Source organism: Triturus cristatus, chromosome 6, assembly GCF_964204655.1.
Source record: "Triturus cristatus chromosome 6, aTriCri1.1, whole genome shotgun sequence".
In the NCBI taxonomy this organism is placed as follows: Eukaryota; Metazoa; Chordata; class Amphibia; order Caudata; family Salamandridae; genus Triturus; species Triturus cristatus.
In genome coordinates this window covers 700,678,559-700,703,559 of record NC_140589.1, presented here as the reverse complement: position 1 = coordinate 700,703,559, position 25,001 = coordinate 700,678,559, and the positions used below count along the sequence as shown (strand labels likewise).

At 45.2% G+C, this 25,001-nt stretch overlaps 1 protein-coding gene across 2 annotated transcripts in view; it reads right to left on the bottom strand.

The window, feature by feature from the left end:
• ASCC3 (activating signal cointegrator 1 complex subunit 3) overlaps positions 1–25,001 on the bottom strand; it is a 2,113,369-nt gene that overhangs the window by 426,970 nt on the left and 1,661,398 nt on the right. For both annotated transcript variants that reach the window (XM_085611187.1, XM_085611188.1), the window contains exons 24-26: positions 24,280–24,448; positions 5,793–6,013; positions 3,980–4,065 (exon numbers count right to left, since the gene is read on the bottom strand). In XM_085611187.1, coding sequence (XP_085467313.1) covers positions 3,980–4,065; positions 5,793–6,013; positions 24,280–24,448 — 476 coding nt within the window. The remainder of the gene's footprint in view (positions 1–3,979; positions 4,066–5,792; positions 6,014–24,279; positions 24,449–25,001) is intronic.

Sequence of the window (25,001 nt, the reverse complement as noted above, 5' to 3'; positions counted from 1 at the left end):
CACACCTCGGCAGCCCACCACACGCATGCATGCATAGACGCTATCTTTGTACCCTCAACAGACTGTGCCGTGATTCAAGATATACGTATTCTTCCTAGGGGCCTATCAGACCATTCGCCGGTCCTACTCAGCACGGGACCCCCTCCTACCTCAATGCGTCAGACGTGGAGGATGAATGCGTGGTTCCTCTAAGATAAGGAGTTCCGGAAGGTAGTGGGGCAGGAACCCAAGCAATACTTCTTGGCAAACGACGGGTCTGTGTACTCTCCGGGTACCCTATGGGAGGCGAGCAAACCCACAATCCGTGGTGTCGCTAAGGGCCAGCTTAAGCGTCAGCGGCAGGAGCAATTGCAACAGATTTCCTCCCGTGAGGCGCAGGCGCTGCGAACAAAACTTGTCTGAGGCGGCAGACGCGTCCGGAGAGAGACTTCTTGCTCACCTGCACGCAGAGACTAGCCAACTTTCCTTGGATGCAGCTAAACTTCTCTGGCGTTCGTCAGTCGCCAGGGTATATCGCTGGGGTGACAGGAATGGCTCCCTCCTTCACATGTTAGCCACCTATCCCACGGTGAACTGCATCATTCCTGGAATAATTGCTTCAGATGGCTCGGTGCACCGCTCCCCTACGGAGATGGCCCGCGCCTTCGATTACCGTCCGCTATATGCGGCCAGATCCCTGACACTTTCGCTCGCGGGCCTGCTAGAAAGCGGGAGCATTCGCCTCCCGCGACTGGGCCCCACAGTCCAGGCGGATCTCGACCGTCCTATCACTCATGAAGAGATGGGCGAGGCAATAACCCTTACTTCCTCCGGCAAAACACCGGGTCCAGACAGCCTCCCCCAAGAATACTATGCTCTATATTGCGAGACCCTCATTCCATACCTTGGTGGATTGTTTGCCGAAGCGGTTGACAAAGGGTCCTTCCCGCCTGAGACAGACTTGGCCACCATTGTGGTTCTTCCCAAATCCCAGCCACCCCCTCCACGATGTACAGACTACCGCCCCATCTCCCTTATTAATACGGATTTAAAACTTTTTGCTACAATCCTGGCTCAGTGGCTCTGACCACACCTGTCCGTCCTGGTTCACCCGGATCAGTGCGGGTTTATGTCCTCTCATGGTACCCGGCATTGCCTCCGGCGACTGCATCTGGCCCTAGCCCACCGTCACTTGCTGACCCCATACTTGGAGGTCCTCTTGGTGGACTTCGAGAAAGCCTTCAACTCGGTGAATTGGGGATTATGGACGCTGTTCTCAATACGACGGGCTTCGGTCCACACTTCCGGAGCCTGGTCCGTGTCCTTTACGCCTACCCAAGAGCTCGTGTTTTAGTCAACGGGGTTCTGCCGAGCCCTTTTCAGTCCGCCGAGGAACGCAACAGAGGTGCCCTCTCTCGCCATTACTTTTCGCCCTGGTGATGGAGCCCTTGGCGGCTTTGATAAGGTCCGAGAGGGGTATGCAAGGTTGGGAATGGCCCGATGTAGAGGGCGACAAGATCGCCCTCTATGCGGATGATGTTCTTATTTATTTGGCGGACCCCGCCCGGTCCGGGCCTCATTGCCTCCGGATTCTCCAGTCCTTTGAACGGGCTTCTGGCATTCGGCTGAACCCCGACAAGTCAGTCCTGGTGCCTCTCCTTCTATCCAGAGATTGCTATGATTGGCAGTCCAACATACCAATCCGGCGCCAGTCGTTTAAATACCTGGGGATGTGGGTGACCCTGCTCCCCGACTTGGGATGGGCTCTTAACGTTACTCCTTTGGTTCAAAACGCCAAGTCGGACCTTCAGAAATGGCAGACGCTAACTCTGTACCTCATGGGGAGAATCGGCCTGTTTAAAATGATGATTCTTCGCAGGTTCCTCTACGTCCTTCAAAATACCCCCCTCTGCTTCCCAAGGACCTGGTTCCGTGAGCTAGACAGTATGGTCTCTAAATTCTTATGGGGAAGGGGAGGGCTCGCCTGGCCCTAAACACTTACAGGATACCATCATTTGACGGGGGTCTGGGGATGGCTCACTTACATCTTTATTACCTGGCCACGCGTTTACTCTCCATACATGATTGGTTTAACGGGGGTTGTCCGACCCAGCACACAGGATTGAGCTGCACACAATGACGCTGACTGACATCCAATCCATGCTCTATGGGGACCCCATTCCATCCCGATTACCGGATGTGACGCGCTCCGTGCTCGCCTGGCGGGCTGCGCTGCAGCACAGTCAGTGGACACACAAGCTGACCCGGTGCACCCCCCTCTGGCACGGCACCTGGCTTAAGGAGGTGAGTGGTTTGCAGGGCTTTCGCTCCTGGGACCTTATAGGGATCTCTCAGTTGGGCGATGTATGGGTGAGTGACCATATGCGCTACTTTGCGGACCTGCAGGCCGAGTATTCCCTACACCAATCCCAACTCTACAAATATTGCAGCTGCGCCACGCCCTCCATGTACACCTCCTTGGAGGCACGCAGATCCCTGAGCACAGCCCGCCTGAGGCACAGATCATGCTTGGGGACCTGGGGAAGGGGGGAGTCTCCCGCGCATCTATCGCACACTAATCAATAATACCCCGACCACACTAGACCGACTCCGACATCAATGGGAGCAATGGGTGGGCACTCTGGACGAGGTGGACTGGCAGGATGCCCTTATGGCCCCAAGGACTGTCACCACTTCTGCCAGACTTCGCTTGGTCCAACTGTACTATTTGCACGCAGCTTACCTGTCCCCAGCACGCCTTCATCGGGCTGGGCTCGCCCATCCCCAGCATGCACCAAGTGTGCACATGATCCCGCTGACTTCTTCCACATGGTATGGGCCTGTCCCAAGTTGGCGCTGTTCTGGGGTGACATAGAAGAAGAACTTACGGAGGTACTGGGTTGGGAGGTCCCCCACGATCCTCAACACGCACTTCTGGGGATTACGGATGGATCCAGGAATGAAAAACTGTTTCTCACTACTGCAATGGCCGTGGCTAAAAAGGGACATAGCCGCCTCCTGGATATGTCCAGACCCTCCGAACGTTGGACGCTGGCGGAGAGGGGTTGACTGGTGCGCCGCGCAGGAGAAAACACGGTATGTGGCACGTGGTTGTCCCAAGAAATACCGTAGGGTGTGGGGGAAGGGGTTGGTTTAGATTTTTATGAAGTGTCTACCTATATTATTTCATACCCTGCCAGATTCGTACATCGGGAAAGTCTTGCCATGTTGTATACATCTATGCTTTTTATGCATTGCAATCCGTGGCTGTATTGTGTGAGAAAACAATAACAATTTGTTTATCAAAAAAAACTTGTGACGGTGCCAAAAGTAAGACCTTGAATCACCCACATTTGTCATAACATTGCAACTACAGGGTATGACCCTGCCTCGTTAAACTGCTAATGCAAGGAAGTGGAAGCGCCCCTGTTCTCTATGGCAATAGAAGCGGTAATGACATTTTCTAATTTCACCACTGCAAGGAAAAAAGGTGTAAAAAAAGATAATCACCAAGCACTGATCCCAATGCATTAGGTACACTCTGCATTTAAGCACTTCATAATCTATACTTATTTACTGCCCTGCCAACACAAGTAGTGCGCTATGCTCCTTATGGCCTGTCTTAAGGGACAATTTAAAAAATGCTGGTCTGAGAATATTCAAGAGTGAACATAGCAATGAGGAGCCAAGTAGAGGGTCTATGGTGAAACTCCAGCGATGTGGCCTGGTAAATGATGTCAAAGCGGGTGCTTCATGGAATAGTGTCCTTCCTCAAAAACATGACCACAGTACTAAAGGTAATCGGAGTAATATTCAAATTGCTGACGGTGATTAGAGGTTAAAAGATATATTTTCCATTCCCACTGCAGCAACAGGAAGGTAGAAGGAGCACGCATTTAATAAAGAATGAAAAGTGAGGGCTGAAATGTTATTTGAAAACCTCTCATTCTTATAGTTTGCTTGATTCCTTACATTTCCTTGCTGTCAGCAACACACTTACTTTTTACCCAACTTTTCTTCAATTCTAACTTTCCAATCCTCAATTCGTTCTCGTACCAATGCTTTGAGCGGCGCAATGTATACTGCCTAGAAAAGAGAGAATGCACATCAGTAAAATAGCTGAAGCTGCCATCTGAGTAAATTGAGAGACAACAATTATTCAAAATGGAAATTCATCAAGTCCTGAAACAGACAAAAGTACTATTACACACACACGCCTTATTTCACTAAATAGTAAAAAGAACTGTGTGTCATTGACATCACAATTGTAGCATAGTTTTACTTAATACATCTACAGAGTACGCCTATCACGTTTGACTAACACATTTTAAAAAGTATTCTGCAAGGAACATTTCCTTCTACTCTACCTTGATTCCTCAGGAAAATATACGTTTCCCACAGCTATCCAAAATACAATTCCTGGAGTACCATCACCATTTTATTTTTAGGTCAAAACCTTTATGATTTCCACAAACATGCTACACAGGCATCAAAAGGTATCAGACCATACTTTTCAATTGAAATCTATTGATGTATTGTCATTAACCCTGTCATACACATTTAATTTGGATCAAAAAGTACATGCAACACAGCATTCTGGAGGACACACTAGGAAAAAAGTAGCAGGCCCACACTCAGGGGAGTGACATTGCATAATTAAAGAGATGCTGTTGCAGTCTGCGTTCATGACACAGAAATTCCATTTGCAACACATTATTTTAAAGACAACTGCAACATTTGGGGGATAAATAGGTCAAGAAATGTAGGACAAAAGCAGATCTTAATATGTGTAAGCACACTATGAACAACTACACTTCTACCATGACCACGCTAGCAGAAAAATGGCTGAAGCAATCTTGACCAATTTATTGTAACACCATGCTCATGCTAAGTACTTGTTCATTCTATTACTTTACTTAGTGAGTAAATGTGACATAGCTACCAAGTTCTTCTTAGCCTCAACTGTAATAAATGTAAGAACAGGGAACAACATCTAATAGTAGTGGAGACAAAACTTCCTCAAATACTCAAGATATATTTGATAAACACCTATAGATGGTTATTGATTTCTAGCACCAGTATGACAGAGTGATGATCAATCCAGTAGAAATATTGTACATATAGAGGATTAATAGTATTCAGTCTCAGGATGTGTTAGGATGGTAAAGCATTTGAACATATCTGTATGAAAATGTGAACATGCGAAAAATGGGTAGGATTATTTATTAAATTGTAATAATAATCACATTGTGTGCTAAAAGTGAACACAGTGGAATTAGCCATTTTAAATGCTCATTATTGGTCATGAACATCACAAGTATCAACATAATTATTAAGTGATTTAGCACTCTGCATCTACTCTAAGAAATTAATTTAACAATCAGATAATATATGTTTTGATTTTAATTATTAGCAGCGCTGAGGAAGTTATATTGTTTGCAAACTATGTGCTGGCTGTCTTTTCAAATCTTGTTATGTTTACATAAACACAAGAAGAAAATAATGAAACAATTAAAGTCCGGTAATTAATTCTATCAAACAGACTAAACCAACTAAGAAAAATAAACTCCTATATAAATTTGAAAGAATATATGCTAACATAAATTCGGATGTTTTTTTTAATACGCTCAAGGCCTATTTCTTCTTAATGAGACTGAGGTACATAGCAAGTCTATATCTGCATGACGTGATGGCTACTATTCTTCACTGGGCCTTTACCCTGAGAGGGTGTGACATAGCCAATAGATTTAACTCTGCTTATACCTTTTTGACCCAAAATATCTTGTGAATATTGTTAACGAATTATGGCTGACCTTAGATGTGGGGTACTTGTTGAAGATTCGGAAGATAGCCAACTCTGCCGCTACAGTTTTTCCAGAGCCTGTTGGTGCTCCAAGGAGAACGTTTGAGTCTGTGTGATACAGTGTGTGAAATATCTGGGTCTGAATGGGGTTGAAATGAGTAAATTTGTACAAAGCCTCATACTCCCGATGTCCTAAAGCAGTGATTGGCAAAGGTTGAAGGTCCAACAGTTCTAGAAGAATAAAATACAGACAGTTATTTCATATTTGTAACAGAATCAGAGATTACATAATTTAATTTGGAAGGAGTAAGAAATATGAAACAATCATGTATACAAAAACACCTATGTATTCACCCATTCTTACACCAACCACACATTCCCTCAAAGTAATTGTATCACAATACACAACAGAGAAACATACATGAGTTTGTGTATCAATGTGCTTCATTTGGCCACTGCTTCACACACATCCCCTCCGCCCCCATCCCTCTCCCCAACACCCCCTTTTGCTATATTCTAAGCTTTGGATCCTTATAATTAACATAATGACCTCAGGCATAGCCCAATAAACATGCTTAAACTGAACTTTTCTCTATCTATTTCAACATATTGTTATAACCAAAAACTTGCAATCATAAAAAAGGTAAATAAGGTAAGTCAGGGACAACTTTAATGTGAATTGGGCACATTACTGCAGAAAGATTTTATCTTGCTGCGGTTATTTTAATGCTTCTACTTAGGTTTCACTATTTAATGACCATTCAGGGGCACTCTATGAAGTATCGGCTAACAGTGAGAGCTCTTTATGAAATGATTCCCTGAGGCAAGCAGAAGGTACGTGGTTTTGATCTGACTTGTGTGCCAAAAGCAACTCATACTGAATTCATTTCAAGATAGTTAATCTAAATATTTGCTACCCCATCATCAAGACGTATGGTACACATGAAAGGTGTATAGAATGTAATCAATACTGATTGATATAATTAAAATGTAGCACCCACTACATAAACCCAAAGCTTTGGAAGCACTTCATTATATGGCAAGCTCTATGGTTTGCACACGTCTGCAGTAAGTACAAAAATTCAAACACCAATCGCTAAAATGGAGGTCCAGTGTTGCCATTTTGAAAGCTGAAGCACATGTGCTTAAACAGCTGGAGCAGAGCCTAGAAACCAGAGCCTGGCCATCAGCTAAGGAACAGAAGGAACAACACTTGCATCAATCATGAAACAAATCTACCTAATACCACAGCAAGCACATAATCATAATCCGATGGAAAGCGACGTGCTACTTTACGGCTTTTCTATTTTTTGTTCAAGTGGGAATAACTGGAGATGATTGTTGTCACATGTCGGGAACCTTCCTCTGGATTGGTCATTTCTACAACTTTAACAATTCTACCTCCAGGGTTCAGTACAGGAAAACAGGCTGTTTTAGTAGTAGATGATATACTCTTGGCAATGGAGAAAAGGACCCAGTCTTATTCTTTATTTATGTATTTTTGTGGGGGCCTTCCTGCAATACAACAGACTACTGTACAATGAGGGAGTGCTACAGCTGATAGTATAGATAGAGGCAAAATATTGATATCTTTGTGAGCAGGCAGTGATGGCATGGTGTGATACTATTCAACTATGGACAAAAAAAGTTGAAAGCTGGCAAGGAGATAGGAAAAGTGAGGTAGGTTGGGACAATGGGTAAGCAAGGCAGAGAGAGAACCTCCATGTGTTATTTTGTCTTTCATTTGGGTCTTTGGTCTCCTGTCTACCCTATGTTTATTCCACAGAAGTAGGACTTAACCCATTCTGCAGGGTCACCTTCAAATATTTTGCCTTCAACCCATATGTTTTCTGAACCTTTTTGTGATGTCTTTACGAACCCTGTGCACTTTACCACTGCTAAATTGTTTGTGCTCACTCCTTTATACATGATAACTTTGGCTTACACCCAATTGGCACATTTAATTTACTTATAAGGCCCTAGTAACTTTGTAAATTATATGCTATTAGTGGGCCTGCAGCACTTATTGTGCCATCAACTTAAGTGACATTTTTAAACATGTTTTGTTGTTGGCCTTTGCAGTCTGTGTGCCGTTTTAAACTGTCATTTCGACCTGGAAAAATAAGCCTCTTCCTAAACCTAACCCCTCCTTTTTTAATACATATAAGTCACCCTTAAGGTAGGTCCTAACCAGCCAATAGGGCAGGGTGCATTGTATTTAAAAATTTGGACATGTGCTTTTAAGCTTTACATGCCCTGGTAGGAAAACAACTCTTACATTTGTTTTCACTTCTGCAAAACCCTACCTCTCACATGTGATAACATTAGGTTACCTTTATACATTCACTAAGTGATAACTTTTGTTTGGGAACAGGTGGAAATGCCATGTGTGGTGTCTAAGGAATTGTAATTTAAAACCCTATTTAATGGTAAAAGCAGTTTTAAGTCACAATTCTGAAAATTGACCTTTTAGAAAGTCTGCATTATCTTGACCCAAGTATTTATGCCTGCAGCCTGTATCCTGGGTCACATGAGAAGGTGTAGTTGGCTTTTGGCCTTTGTGTATTTCTTCTAGACAGTATCACAAAGGGGGATTGGGTGTTGGAAGTAAGGGCTATCCTGACCTGATGGGAGTGTTGGAGCTGTGACCAACCAGACTTGCTCTTCAAAGGAGGTTGCCTCAGCACACACACAAAGAACTTCACACTAGTCTTTTAAAAAAAAAAAAAATCTTTATTTGCATTTCAACCAACAAGAAGATCATGTACTAATCATATTATCACGGAGGAGAATGGTCTGCACAACGGTCAATATAAATCAACACCTGGGACCAGGAAGGAAGGAAATTCCAAAACCAGATGTGGGGGAAGTCTATAAATTCCTCCCACTTTAAAGCGGGCATCAGGTATAAATATCAGAGCCTCAGACCAACTTTTTAGTACACTCCTGGACCTGTGGATACTGTAGAAGAGGCACTGGTTACTGCCAGGGGACTGCTCTGTTGCCTGAGGCCTGCAATGCTGTCCAAGAAGGAAGGCTGGACCTGCTCCCTTCAACCCAGGCCACCTAAAGTGTATCTGGCTGACCTCTTGTTCAGAGCATAACAAGCTCCAGAAAATTCCCTGCAACTACCAGCTGACCTGCTGCAACTGGACCTACCTGGACCTGCTGGCCTCTGCAAAAGTGAGCCACTGATCCCCAAGTGGTGCCTCCTCAGGTCATGGGCCCTTAGTTTGCATCAGAGTACACTCCTCAGAACACAAAGATGAATACCGGAAATTCAGGGCTCTACGTGAAAGTGAAAGGCTTGTACATGCCGAGATCTTTCCGTCCACCTAAGCAAAGCTTTGGTGAACTCGACTCTTCGCGCTACAGCGACCCCCAGCAACGCAAGATCTGCAATTCGTGCCACAGCATCAACAGCCCATGATGACCACCAACATGAAGCTCCGGCAACAGCTGTCTGCAACGTCTAAAACGGTCTTTGTGCTACAGTCACAACTGTCCGTAATGCCTGGCTGCTCTTCACGTTAGAGTGAAGATGATCTGCAATGCTTTTTTCGCTCCTTGTGGCATCCTCCATCGCAAACTGGACTCTTTGCACCAGACTTTGAGAAGAAAACTCTTTCAGCAGGACTAACCTGGTCACTGTATCTGGCCCACGCTCCACTGCAGTCGGTCTGAACTTGTGATTTTCACCCTGTCTTGCACGACCAGATAACCGTGAGCAGCACTTTGTGCTTTTAGGCGCTATACTTATCTTGCATTTCTCTATCCTATTTTACTGATTGTATTTTGTTGTTTTGGTGTTAAATAATATATCAAATTTTACTGTATTGTTTCTAAATTGGTACAGGATTTTTCTTGTGTTATGTTTTCATTTCATTACTGTTTGTGTGCTGCACAAATATTGTACACATGACTTCCAAGTTAAACCCGACTGCTTTAGTTCCAACCTACCAGACGATTAAGCACAGGTTAATTTAATGACTTTTTAATGGTTCACTCTGACAAAGATTGTGGTTGTTGCTTGAATATGGTTTCACTGCCCTCAACGATAACCCGATTTCTCACAACAGCCTTTTGTTGTATAGTCATACTCTAATCATGTAGTCTGTGTGTTGTTGGCGGCATAGATTCACAGCTCTTATTTGGGCTTTTAATGTTTAAGGCTTTATCCCACTTAGACATTAACTTTCATTCTCAGTACAGTTGATAGTTTACATGCAGCCTTATTATCAGCACATTGAGATTGGAAAAATTATATCTCCATGTACCTATTGCTTTCTCAGTTTGCTTCTATTATGACAACAATATAGTGTTACCCACTCCATTTTCATTCAAGTAGCACCTTTGTTGTCTAGCCAGCCGAGAGGATCAATGGTTTCCTACCTGATGTTTTTCCCCAAAAGTGTTTACTTATTTCCCTCTGATTCTGGGATATAACGCATTTACCTCATCTATTTGATTAGCCATCCCCCGAATGCAGAGGTCAATGTAATATGAGCAAGGATACAGGACTCACGCAGATCCCACTGAAAAAGTACATTGGATGGAGCAAGTGTAGACATCGAAGACTCGATGCGAGGACCACAGGAGGCAATGCATAGTCGCTGACCGCATGGATGCAGGCAATGCATCTGTTCTGATCCATGTAGTCAATGAAGGCTTTCTCAATGAGCCCCTTTACGATGCGGGCACTGCGCCGTCGTTGAGCGTGCGGTTTGAAATTTTCGAGCCACGAAGTCCATCGAAGCAATGTTGTCAGTTGGCTCCTGTGAAGGCCAATGTGTCTGTTTTGATCGGCACAGAATCGTCACTGCAGAAATCCCCTTTTAAAGGCCCAAGACTGGATTGCCACCACTTGGTAGAGCAGGACTCACAGAGTCCAGGTGCTGTTGCAGAGTTGAAGTATTTGATGACCCTGAGACTTCAGAAAAAGCAGCAAATCAGCAAGCCCTTGGAGTCACTCTGGGTTAAAGTGAGATCGGTCTGGTCATTTTTCCATTTCTTTCACCCAAATGTTGTATGGAGGCTCCTACTTTGAAACCAATCTAATAGAATTTCCCATCCCCAATGAAGGCAGGGGAAAAACTGCAAAAATCCTTAATTAAGGATATGTCCATGTAGTAGGGCTTTGAGAATGTATGCAAAGATGACCCAAATGGCATCCTTGAAAGTGACAATCAAGGAAACTAATTTTTTTACTGAAGTGGGCTACCATCACACCACAGAAAAGCTAATTTGCCTGTTCATAAAGTGACACGTTTTTGGTTAAGCCATCTGAGCAATTTTTTGTCAAATGCTTCTGTGAGAATTTTATACTGGCATTTGATTTAATTTGATTTGATTTGTTGTCTTGTATAGCGCTTGAATCAACCTCGAGAGGGTATCTCAGCGCTCTGGATATGCAGCGAAGCAGTGGCAAGGGGCTTCAGGCTTGGAACAGGGCAGTTTTCAGATGAGGGGGGCCTGGTAAGAGAAAGATTTTCCTCCTGTTCTTGCTTTTCTTATCCTGGGGATTTTGAGGAGCGATTTAGAGCTAGAGCGCAGAGTCTGGTGTGGGGTGTAATGATGAAGTTTCTCCCCCAGATAGGAGGGTCCTTTTCCCCAAATCGCTTTGTGGGTAAGACACCATATCTTAAATTTTACACGTTGTCATATGGGCAGCCAGTGTAGTTTGTGAAAGAGGGGGAGAGAGGCTCATCTATGGGGGGCATTTAAGACCAGGCGGGCGGCGGTGTTCTGTATCATCTGTAGACGGTTTAATGAGGACTCGTTGGCTGCGATCAGAAGGGCATTGCAGTAATCTAGCTTACTCAGTACCAGGGTCTAAGTCAGTGTCTTTCTGGTAGAGTCGGGGAGGTAGGGAAAAGCTTTCCTTAGAAGGCCTTGGATGGGGAAGCATGAGCCCACTGTGTGTGTGACGTGTTTCTTCATGGAGAGGGTCTGTTCGAGGTACACTCCGAGGTTCTTGGCGGTGGTTGCCGGGGTTGGTGGGGAGCCTAGTTCTGGGGGCCACCAGTGGGGTGCCCAGAGGAGAGGGGCGTCTCCGAAGAGCAAAACCTCCGTCTTCCCGACATTCAGCTGGAGGAAATTGCTTTCCATCCAACAAGATATAGCCAGCATGCCGGAGGAGAAGGTGGATTGAGCTGTCTGAGAGCTTTTGTTAAAGGAGAATGTAAGTTGGGTATCGTCCGCGTAGGATATTGGGACGAACCCATAGTTTCTTAGGAGAGTTGCCAAGGAGGCTATGTAAATGTTGAACATAGTTGGGTTTAAGCATGATCCCTGTGGTACCCCCTTGGTGAGTACTTGTGGTTTGGACCGGAAAGGGCCAAGGTTTATGGTCTGGGAGTGGTTGGAGAGGAAGCTGATCATCCATTTCATGGCCAAGCCCCCAATCCTTGCCTCCCTGATTCTCGTGAGCAAAGTCTGGTGGTCGACCGTATCGAAAGGGGCAGAGAGGTCTAATAGCCATAGAAGGGTGGGCTGGTTCTGATCTAAGGTACTCCTGATATTATCGGTGACAGCCACAAGGGCTGATTCTGTGCTATATTTTGGGCGAAAGCCCGATTGGGCCGGGTCTAAGGAGCCAGTTGCTTCGATATGGTCGGATAGGTGTTTATTAACGTGTTTTTCCAAGACTTTGCTCAAATAAGGGAGGAGGGAGATGGGGCGGAGGTTCGAGAGATTTTCCGTGGGGAGATTGTTTTTTCCGGATGGGGATGATTTGGGCGGCCTTCCATGAGGGGGGTAGGTAACCTTCCTTCAGAGATTGGTTCAATATGGAGCAAATAGGTAGGGAAAGTTGTTTTGCTAGAGATGCCATGATCTTGGCAGGTATAATATCCAGTGGGGAACCGGATTTTATTTTGTTCATTATAGATTCAGTGTCCTCTTGTGTTGGGGGGGAAGTTCTGTAAGATGGTAGAGTTTGGTGTGCGGTTACGGGGGTGTCTAAGGAAGTGTCTGAGGAGGTGGGGGCTTGGAGGTGGTGATTTTGTTGTATATGATGTCGATTTTCTGTATGAAGTGGTTACTTATGTTATCACAAAGTGTTTGGGAGGGGACTTCTTCTGATTCACAGGCTTTGGGATTGGTAAAGGTTTTCAAAATTTGATACATGACTTTGGGGGTGTTTTTAGCTAGGCTAAGTTGAAGGGCTATATGTGTTTTACGGGCAAGTTTGATATTTATGTGATAGAGGGAGAGGGCGGCTTTGTACTTCTCTTTGTTGGCTATAAGGTTGGTACGGCACCATTTCATTTCAAGGTTTTTACACCTGTTTTTTTCTTTGTGGAGTTCTAGGGAGAACCACACTGCCCGAGTGGCTCTGGGTTAAGGGAACCCGTTTTTTCTGGGGCAATCAGGTCAATGGCAGCTAGGACGGATTTATTGAAATGTACTAAGCTGTCTTCGGTGTTGCTGTGTGGTGAGTATTTAGGGATAGTGAAAGCGGATGCAAAGGTATCAGGATTGATTTTATGCCATTGTCTATACAGGGATTGTTGCCGCGCGGTGGGCCGTTGTAATCCTTTGGGTCCCTGGAGTTGAAAGTCAATGATGGCATGGTCAGACCAGTTAACTGGTTTCGAGGCTTCGCAAGTGAGGAGGGAGGAGTTAAGGAAGACGATATCTAAAGTATGTCCTGCTGAGTGAGTTTGGCCGTTGTTGATTTTATTTACGTTTAGAGCGGTGAGGTCTGTGAGGAAGGACGCGGTTTCAGCCTTATCAAGGTTTTCACTGTGAATGTTGAAGTCTCCCATTAGCATGAAGTTGTTAGAGGAGATCAGGTGAGGGTCGATTAGTTCCATTAATATGAGAGAGAAGTTGGCTAGGGGACCCGGGGGGCGGTACACCAGTGCCCCTTTCCGGCTGAATTGGGGAGAGCGGTCTAGCCTCAATATCATAATCTCAATCTGTTCATTTGAGCGTTGTTCCAAGATGGAAACTTTTGCCCTGTCCTTGTAAATATAGCAATCCCTCCTCCGGTTTTGGGCTGTCTGTCAAGTCTGAGAATTCTATACCCTTCAGGCAGGGCAATGGCGATTGCTGGGGTGTTAGTAGGTTTTAGGCAGGTCTCGGTAATGAGGCCGATATCGGGTGAGTTAGTATCCAGTAGGTCCCATAACTCTATCGCCTGCTTCGGTAGGGATCTTACGTTTCCCAAGAAGCCTTTCCAGTTTAGCCGAGGTGGAGGGGCTTTTAGTGGGGGATTAGGGGTAGGTTTCCACTTCATGTCTCCCTTATGGCCTGCAGTGGGCAAGGAGATAGGGGGATGACTTTCATGCTGTGCTGAGGCGCAGTATATGCCCTGGTATTTGCAGTGTAGGTATGAAAAAAATCCTTCATTGACTTAGGGTGAGTGTGGGCCTTTGTTGTGACAATGGAGGGGGGGAGTGGTGGAAGCGACTTCCAATGAGCATAAGCTCTTTCGATACGCGTGTCATGGTCTGGGCTTAATTGGGCAGGGTCCCTGGCGGCATTCCTCCAGTAGAGAACAGCTAATCATATTAAGAGAGCCCTGCCAGATAGGTGAGCATCAGCCCTCAGTGCACTCTCAGGTGCAAAGGATGCAGCATAGATACAAGTGAATGCCGAGCAGGGACCATTTTGCTTGGCATACTAACCTTTATTTATTTTTTATAGTACTTGAGGCTTTGTTTGCGAAAAATTAAATGTGGGCAGGGGGCCATTGGTTGCTTTCTCTGTCCAGGACCTCCATGACTTGTATGGCGGACTAGGACAGGTAAAGAACAAGTTACTTACCTTGGTAATGCCTGATCTGGTAGAGACCCAATATAGCCGCAGATTCTCAGATTCTTGACCTTTGAATTACCCCCAGGCGTCAGGCTGGGTTTGGAATTTGTTTTGTGAGCAGTACCTCTGCGCGTTAGTAAATGGCGTTGTTTGGCTCTGCATGGTGTTGTTGGCGCCGTCTGCGCATGTAGGAAGTTTGCTGTTCATATATAGGCGACACCCAAGCACGCTGATGTAAGTTACTTTTTGCGACTTTCCACGCCACAAGCACAAAGGTACGAAGTACATAGGCTACTGGTGTGGAAATCTAGGGCCCTGAAATGGGAAAGCTCTGTCCCTAGAAATCTGTTTGCAGAGTGGGGGTGATGTGTGGATTGGTAAGGACTCTGTGGCTAGATAGAGTCTCTACCACATAAGGCGTTACCGAAGGTAAGTAACTTTGTCATCTGATTAAAACTTCTAGACGCTGATTCCTTACCTTTGAATAGATACCCAAGCAATACCTCCCCGGAGGTGGGTCTGCGGGCCAATTTTACATGAGCAGTCCTGCTGGACCAAACGGACAAAGTGCCCATCCCTACGGACCTCACTGTCCAAAGAGTAATGTTTAGAAAAGGTGTGCAGGGAGGTCCATGTTGCTGCCTGGCAGATGTCCTGGACTGGAATTCCATGAGCTTAACACACTTGTTGCAGCTTTAGTTCTTGTGGAATGAGCACGCAAACCCTCTGGGGGTTGCTTTTCAGGAAATCCACAGCAGATTTTAATACACAGTACAATCCATTGTCAGATGGTCCTTTTCTGTATGGCCCGTCCCTTCTTTGCTCTGACATATCCCATGGAGAGTTGGTCATCCACCTGGAACTCTCGTATGTGATCAAGATAGAACGAGAATGCTCATTTTGGGTCCAGATGGTGGAGTTGCTCCTCCTCTTTGAAGGGATGTGGAGGAGCATAACAAGTAGGCAAGGTGAAGGATTGGCCTAAACAAAATTAAGTGACCACTTTTGGAAGAAAAGAGGCTCTTGTGTCAAGCACAAGTTTGTCAGGATAAACAGTGAGGTAGGGATGCTTGGATGATAAAGCCTGAAGCTCACTGACCCTCTGGGCAGATGTTATTGCAACCAGGATAGCCTTTTTGAAGATAAGACGCTTGAGTGAACAATTGTGCAAAGGTTAAATGGGGAGCGCACATAAGGAAAGTGAGGACAAGACTGAGGTCCCACTAAAGCATAACAAAGGGAGAAGGTGGAAACAAATGTTGTATACCCTGTAGAAACCTATGTACAATAGGGGATTTGAAGAGAGATGGCTGATCAGTCAGCTACAGAAAAGCTGAAATGCCAGAGAGATAGCACTTCAAAGAGCCCAGAGCAGAGCCCTGCTTGGCAAGGGAAAGGGTGAATAGAAGAACTTGAGAAATGTGGGCAGGAAGGGGATCAATTTGTTTTCTGTACACCATGCCATAAGGTTTGCCAAACAGCAGGTGTAAAAAGTCTGGGTGAAGGGACGCCTGGCTGCCAAGATAACGTCACTGACTTCAGGCGGAAGTCCAAAAGCTGTCAACTGATGCCACTCCATGTCCATGCAAGAAGGTAGGGCGTTGACAGGTTTGGGTGGAAAACCCTTCCATGCTGCATAGACAGATGATCCCCCTGAAGGGGCAGCCTGATGGGAAGACAAATTGCCATGCTCAACAGCTTTGGATACCAGACTCTCCATGCCCAGTCATTTGTCCCAAGAATGACTTGGGCCCAGTCGTTCCTAATCTTCTTGAGAACTCTGGGCAGGAGTTGCATGGATGTAAAAGTGTACAGGAGGCCTGTGCTCCACTCGAGATGAAAAGCTTCTCCAGACGAGACCCACCTTGGAAACTCTAGCACGCAGAACTGCTGACTTTACACGTTCTCCTTGGTGGTGGACAGATCTAACCAAGGCTCTCCCCAATGCTGAAAGAGACCTTGCACCACCTCCGGATGGAGAGGCCATTCTGATCCGGTAGGCATCTTCGGCTGAGTTTGTCCACACTGGTGTTCAGAGAACCTTTCAGATGTTGAACCACCAGGGATATGCCCTACTGTTCCAGCCAGGTCCAGAGATAGAAGGGCCTCTTGACAAAGGGTCCACAACCACTCACCGCCCTGTCTGTTGCAGAACCACAGGGTGGTAGTGTTGTTGGTGAACACCTGCATCAGCATTCCCTGGATGGACGGTAGAAAGGCTTTTAATGCCAATTGGATTACTCAGAGCTTCAACAGGTTTATGTGGAGTACGGATTCTGCCGGAGACCAGAGTCCTCTGATTTCCACCTCTCCCAGATGGCCGACCCAACCCAGAAGTGACGCATCTGTTACTACTATAAGATCTGGTTGGGGAAGGGAGAGCGGTCTGCTGCAGACCAAATCGTATTTCCTTCACCATCACTGCAGATCTTTTGCAGTTCCCTCCAAGATCTGGACCATGTCGGAGGGAGTTCCCTGATGCTGCAGCAACTGGAACTTCAGGTTCCACTCCAGAGCACACATATGCCAATGGCATGTGTCACCAGCAGGATGCAGGAGGTCATGAGGCCCAGCAGCCTCAGAGTCAGTCTCACCAATATCCAGTATAGAGGCAGTTCGGGAGGATAAGGCCGAAACTGTACCAAATCCAGAACAGCTCTGATGGAAGGGAGTGTCTGAGAGGGAGTCAGGTGTGACTTTGACACGTTGATAGTGAACCCCAGCAAATGCAGGAGGTCCACCGAAGTCTGGAAATGGGAGACAAGAGTCTGGGATAAGCCAGCCTTCAACTGCCAGTCAACAAGATAGGAGAAGACTGGCACCCCTGGTCTCCTTAGTTGAGCACAGCAAACAAAGTGCTTGCGACCTACCGTAAGCCGCAGGTAATGCCTGTGGGCAGGTAGAATGGAAATATGTGTCCTGCAAGTCCAACGCTACCATCCAGTCTCCTGGGTCCAGGGCAGATAAGACCAGAGCTAGAGTGAACATTTTGAACCTCTCCTCCTTGAGGAAGAAGTTGAAAGAGCGAAGGTCTAATATAGGACAAAGGCATCAGCACGAGAAAGTAGCAGAGATAACAACCAGAACCCACTTCTGGCGTCAGCACTTTCTCCATTGCTCCTTTGAACAGTAGAGCCATCAATTCCTGTCAGAGAAGACAACGATGGTCCTTTGTCAGCCTGTCATAAGTAGGTGGCATGGTGGGAGGGGGAAGTCTCGAAGGGGAGAGAGTAGCTCCTTCAGTCTATCTCCAAAACCCACCTGTTCGATGTTATGGACTGCCAGTGGGGCAGGTGATGGTGAATCGTGCTGCACACTGGGCACCGGTGATGGTTAATGGGCGGACTAGCAAGGTTTTCACGCTGCTGCAGGGTGGTGAACTTACCTGACTGCTGGCCACCTGACCAATGGGGCTCATAGGAGCTGCATCCAAGTCCACGCTGAGGCAAAAAAGTTTGTGCGCCGGGGTGGCTGGGTGGGTAAGGACGTGGCAGTACCCCCTTCCGTGGCCACGAAAGGAGTGAAAAGGGGATTGAGGATGATGGGGTGTTATGGAAAGGCCCATGGACCTGGCCATAGCCCTGCTGTCCTTACAGCACTCCAGCGTCAAATGTGCCTTGTGTCTGACGAGACAGCAGCCATCAAAGGGCATGTCCTTGAGTGAAGTCTGAACATCCCCAGAAAAGCCAGGTGTCCTCAACCAGGCAAGGCATCGCAGGGCCACTATCAACAAACCTGCTCTGCCTAGTGAGTCGGTGGTGTCTAGCCCACATCTAATGGTGAACTTAGCTGCATTTCTCTCATCGGCAACAGCCTGAGAGAGCACGACACGGGCCTCCTCCGGGGACAGTTGGCAGCACCTGCGCAACTGTATCCTACAGAGCGTGAGAATAGCGTCCCAAAAGGAATGCAGTGTTCACAGACCACTATGCCAGGCTGGTGGAAGGAAACATTTTCTTGCCTGAATTGTCCAGCCTCTTGGATTCCGCACAAATCGCCAAGCTCTCTGGAGCGTTGGATGAGGAAGTTTGGGTCCCCTGGAGCGGTGCAATGGTGGCAGGCAATCGCCCTGTTCACAGGTGCCCCTGTGCTGGGCCAGAACCAAGTACCAAGCAGGACGTTACTAAGTGCCTCATTTAAAGGGAGAAGCGGTTCTGAGGGGACAACTCCTGGCAAAAGCACTTCCATCAAGACATTAGTCTTGACTGCCACTGAGGGCAAACTAAGGGCCAGGACCTCAGCTGCTCTCCGCATCACAATTGCAAATGAAGCTTCCTTTTCCATAGCCATGGTTTCACCTAGATCCTCACATCAGTGCATTCGTTCTTCATAGGGTTGGTATTCTTCAGGATCCAGCGACCCTTCTCATTGATGCCTTCGTACTAGCACGTAAGAATAGGACTTAGGCACTGGTCTGGATGGAATGGTTTCAGTTGGCTACGGCTCTGTGTCGGGGATGGAGTTGGCCTCAGGATCGGCACCGGGAAGGTTGAGGTGGTACGACAGATGCCAATCCGGATCCAGCTATGGATCCTTGGGGCCCGACTGGCACCTGAGCTGCTGGCGTGGATCTAGTAAGGGTCCCTCCCGAACCCGCTGGTGCACCGAAGAGAACAGGCCACCTGAATATGAGGTGCATAGCCTCATAAAAGTCTTTAGATTGGGCAAGGGTCACCTCCATCTCAGGCTCAGCAGCCACTCCCGGGACCTTCCTCTCGACTAGGACCTCTATTTTCGCAGCGTCACATGTCGAGCCGCTAGAAGCTTCAAGGATAGCTCCCTCAAGGCTTTCAGATGCATGGCGCGGCAGTTGGAACAGGCCTTCAGGTCTTTGTTTGAGGCACCATAGGCAAAACAGGCACAGGTGCGAGACATCGGTCAATGACAGGCAGCACAGGGCTTGAAGCCGGCTTTCCTGAATGACATTTCTGCCACGCCAGGAGGTATGACCTCAAAAAGACTTTTACAAATCTTTGAAAAAAGCTTAGTCAAAAAGTGCTTAAGGGGCATAAGGGGTAATTCAAAGGTAAAGAATCTGCGGCTAGAAGTCTCAATTAGATATTTTTGGCAACAGCCTGGACATGAGCAAGGTGGAAGTACTGCTAGTATGATCTAGTGGCCCTGTGGTGAACAGGTCACAAGGAATACAGTTTCAATCTGCGGAGCAGCTGAGGCTCAACCATGGGAAACCCAGAAGTTCCTCTGAATCCAAATGAAGTGGAGGAAGAGCGGTTTTGGAGTAGGATAATCTCTGCAAAGTTATAAGTCCTTATAATGCTGATACTCTTTATTATAAAGCTCATGAAATAATGGTTGCCCTAAGCAAAAACTGAGCATTAAATCACAGATATTGTGGTTAACTTCTTCACTTTTATGAAACAAAGAAACTACTAAGAGTGATATACTTGGGGTTTGTTTTAAGCATCACTTAAGCTTTAAAAAATGTTGTGAAAGGTGGGCAGAAGAGAACATGTATTTTGCTGCCCAAAACCCATGAATGGGATATTTCTAGAGTGCAACTGTCACTCGAGACAGATCATCCAGAAGCTATACTGGGCAGCAGAGGTGATCATTGTACTTGGCCTTGATCAAAATCAAAATTTATTTTTTCTCTGAATTGCACTTGAGATGGTTGTTGTGTATCCATGAGATTATATTGGAAAGACACTTTTGGAAATTCAATTCAGGACCAATAGCGAAAGGATCAACTGGGTGTCATCTGCTTACGATGTGATTCAAATTCCATAGGAGTCAATCAGAATTATTAGGGGGGAAAAATAGATATTAAAAAAAGGCAGGGCTAAGGGACGACGCCTGGGGTACATTTCCCTAGATAAAAAGTTTCCTAGAACTAGTTTGTCTCCTATTGGTAAAGAAAGATTTGAACCACAATGGTGCTTTATGGGAGGTCCCTGCATCTTGGATTAGCTGGAAAAGGATGTTGTGTAAAATACTATTGAATGCTGCGGAGAGGTCCAACAGTATCAGTGAGCAGATGTGATTGATCAAAAACAAGCCAAACACTCATCCTTTCAAATACATATCAATTTGAAGCAATCTATGAAAACATATTAACAACCACATTATTTTGCTGTTTTTTTTAATTAACTTTTTTTATTGTGTTTAATTCGTTTTCATTGGAGTATCAAGAACAATCAACAGTATAAAAAAACAATCTGCAGAACAGAGAAAATTAGAGAAGAGATTAAAGAGCCAACTTTGTCATGTATAGTGAATCAAACGGTGCTCAGTAAGTCCTCAGCATGCAATACTGCTACTATAGAGAAAAGACAATACTCCAAATAACTAACAGCCTAGACAGTACAGTTCGGAATAGAAGCTGTACTATTTACTTGCAAACAGAATGATTGCTACACTACAAGAACTAAGTATCATTTGACTAGGTTCCGATCTTTCTAATGTATGGTTCCCATACTTTTTCAAAAAGTAGTAATTGTTCATTGAGTTAATAGATTGTATGTTTTCAATCCACTTGGACATCACCATGGGTATCTAAACTTCCAGTGTCTCAAGCTACATATAGTCGTCACTGAGAGCAGAGGCAAGCCATCTTTTTTAGTGTTATTCGGCCCTACTATGTCTTGCGTGTCATGAAGCAATGCAAATCCAATGAGGGGACCACTGCTAAGTCACTTGTAACCGACAACTGCCACCGGATGAAGTTCCAATGGGCCAGTATCACCGAGCATGTCCAGAGGATATGCACTATGCCTCCCTCGTGTCCCACAGTAAATAACAAGTGGTTCTGTCTGGCCAACACTTCAGGTTTGCTGTTAGATTTGCATTATGCAGCCCATACAGAGACCAACACCAATCATGAAGAATTTTTAAAAAACTGAATCTTAGTTGAGCTTGGTAGAGGCCTTTATCGTGGGTAGTTAACAAGCCCAACTAGTCCTCATCAATGTATGTTTTCTGAATGAGGGGCTGACATTTACTCTAAAGGTATTGGGCCGCACATTTGGAAGAAAAACTCCTCGATCAGGACCCCATAGAGATCAGTTTGCTTTAGTGGCCCATTTCTTCAAATAAGAACAAAGGGTAGAACTTGAAATAACTGCTTGGTGATTGCATGCTGCTTTGGTAAGTCAATGTTTTCATTGGTGGTAGTTCAGATGTAATTCCCCATATAAGTCCATAAAATATTTGAAAGAACGATTAGAAAGGGCTTGGTTCGCCACCATTATCCACTTCCGAGCCCAGGATGGTCAGTGTAAGGGTTGGCCCACAAACAAAACTGCAGTTTTGTGCCACAACACGGTTTGCATAATGAAAGAGATGCTTTCATGAAGGAGCTTATGAGCCCTGTACTGTACATGGCCCGATCCTTTCAAAATAGAGTAAAATTATTTTAAAATGTTATAGAGGTTGATGTTATTTGAAAAGATGCATCGAAAAAGAAATTGCAGCAGAAATTGTTTTGAAAAACAGGAAATAGACTTTATCTTATACTACCACCCTTATATTTACAAAGTAACATGTTTGGATAAGTTATAAACTGGCAGTTTATGCCTGACATTTTTTTTCAAAAAGTACAGTTTTAGGGTGAGCAAAAAAGTTCATTAAATCACAAAGAAAGAATGAAGTGTAAAAAAACATTTACCAACGTGCACACAGATCATTATATTTGGGCAAGGCCTGCACTTCCACAAGATGCGACAAGGCAGCAGTCTATGGACCCCACACAGTGGTAGCGCTCTAACCAAATGGCCAGTAAAATGTCTTCGGTGCCATCAGTGTATAGAAGTGCACCAGCAGGTAAAAACTTTATTTTGCCTCAGTGCTAAATATCTTTCACAGTTCTTTTTTAACATCTGTTTATTGAGTTTTATTTCACAAACAGGCAAATAAAACTGCAACCGTGGAGCCCCAAAGCGCCTCCCCCACCCGGCGGCCACAATGCTGTTGCAGTTAGACCCAGCTGGCTTTCACCCAAACCTCTCCATTCTGGGGTCCCACTGAAGACATTTGCACCGTCAAGTGCCAAATGAGGCGTGTCTCATTCCATGCCTTCTCCTGTGTCTCGCCTGAGGCCCCACACTTTCTCAAATATGCGAGGGCAGCTATGCGCCTAGTAAACCAGCTTCTCAGTCCACATGCACCAGTTCAGTTTTGCCCAGTGCCCCCCTTTTGGGAATGCGGGCACCCCCCAATATCTGATTATGTCTCGCCGTGCCACAATTAACACCACATTGCAGAACCTTGCACAGTTCTTGACAGTAGGAACACAATCCCACAGTAGCAGGGTGAGCTAATCATGGAAGCATTGAGAAGGGTCTCTGGTGAAACACATCAAGCACCTGAGTGAAAGCCAGTAAAAGGCGATCTGCAGCCTGGCAGTGATGAAGGATATTTTGAGGAGAAAAAAAAATCTGGCTTTGTCCCACAGATCCAACACGTTCACCAAACACAGGAACATTCATTCAACTTACACAGAGCACAAATTCTCAAACTTAATTAGACTACAGTCTGTGAAGATAACTTTAGACCCGTTTGAAAAACCATCCCAAAAATAATAAATAAACAAAAATAAGTATACAGGAGTTCCTTGTGGGGTTCCTCAAGGTACCTCCTTAAGCAGACCTTCTTCAATCTTTATATCCGCCCTCTAACAAACACTGTAAAAAAAAATGTTTCCCTCACCTAAGTTGCTGATACACACATTGTGGTATCTATCAGTATTTGGGAGGTTCAAACTAAGTTTCAATCCTGATAACATGATGAGGCTTCCACGCAGACCTCTAATTCATCACATTGAATAGATATAAGAACTGAAGCCATAGTGTTGGTGTTTCCCAGTCCATCTGGATTACCACATTGTGGTCCACTCACTTGAGAAATCTACATACTTCTAATTCATCTGCTTAAAAATCCTGGCATCTTCTTTAATTCCAGCATCGTTTTTGATATTCAAGTCAATAAATGATTGGCTACTTGTTAATGCTGCTTCTGTTTTCAGTAAAGCACTTTCCCAACTGCCTGTATCCCCTCACCAAGCAGTGGTGAGGGAAGTCTTCTATTTCATTTAGACTACTGCTATTTACTCTATCTAGAATACCATGTTATCTCTTGCAGCATCTCCAGCAGATTTTAAAAGTTGCTACATGATTCATGGTAAGACTCCAAGCAAGATCTCTTATCTCATAATGGCCTGAAGTGGCTTCATTGGCTTTCAGTAGCCAAATGTGTGCCATTGAAAGCACTGTTTTTAACACTGCATAATTCGTCAACAACACCCAATTTATCTCAGCCGACAACTTTCACCAAATCGCTCCTAGGCAAGCTCTACATTCAGCCAAGAACCATTGGCTCTAAACCATTACATCTGGAGAATCACCACCGCACCTTACCCCCGCCCAGTTTGCATCTCCTTCGATTTACTATCTGGTAAACTGAAGAATTCCCTCCCTAAAAAGATTCCTTGCTAATCAATGTTTAAAAAAAGGCAAAAAACATCTAGGCATCTGTCTTTTTCCCAAGCACCAGGACACGCTTATCGGGTAACAGGTGTACTAAACAAATTTCATAACAGCAATATTAAATTGTGGTATTTTATTAACTGTCGATTTGCAGGTTTATCTAACCACTTACTCCTAAAACATACAAAATTTGACTTATTCTATAAATAAGAAACTAAACAAAACTGCCTTTATCTTAAACATTGATACACAAGTTGAGATGAAAGCTCTCCCATTCTATTTTACAGCTCTTACCTGTGTGAGGAGGGTGTCTCTCTGGTAAGATAAGATGCTGGAAGTTGATAATGCACACAGCCTCTGCTCCTAGCCATCTATCAGATACAGCTCGGATGTAATACTGAGAAGGCAGAGGCTCGAAAATCGGTATTGTGAACACCAACATTTGTGGATCCTTACTGTGCACCTAAAGTAAAGCGAACATACAGTCATTATTCAGATTGAAGTGGGCACAGTGATTGAGAGGACACATGCGCACATACAGGGATTCAGGGCTTTATGTGGGAGGAAAAAACTAGGGGGTCTCTCAAAGGGGCGTGCTCAATGTAATTAAGGGCATGGCTTAAAAACACGTAAGCTAAAAATCCGTGTTTAGCACAGTGTGCCGCCCGACTTTTATTTTCCTGTTCCTGTCATTGCATCCAGATATATGATACAACAAGTCACATCATACCTACAAGTCAGGACTATTGGCTTTGTCAATGGTTGCTAGTTGCATAAGATAAATAAGCAGCAACTTAAAGATTGTATATAATATTGAAAAAACTTCCACTTAAAGCCCTGGTGACACCACCACAATGTTGTTGATCTGCTCCTGAGTTTCAAAAAGAGAAGGGAAATCAAGAGAGAAAATGACTCTCTTTAAAGGATTTCCCTTCCTCTACAAAGCTCACCACGCGCACATCGATGTGCCTGTTGTCACTGCAGTACGTCTACAGGCGTTTCTGGGAGTATCGAGC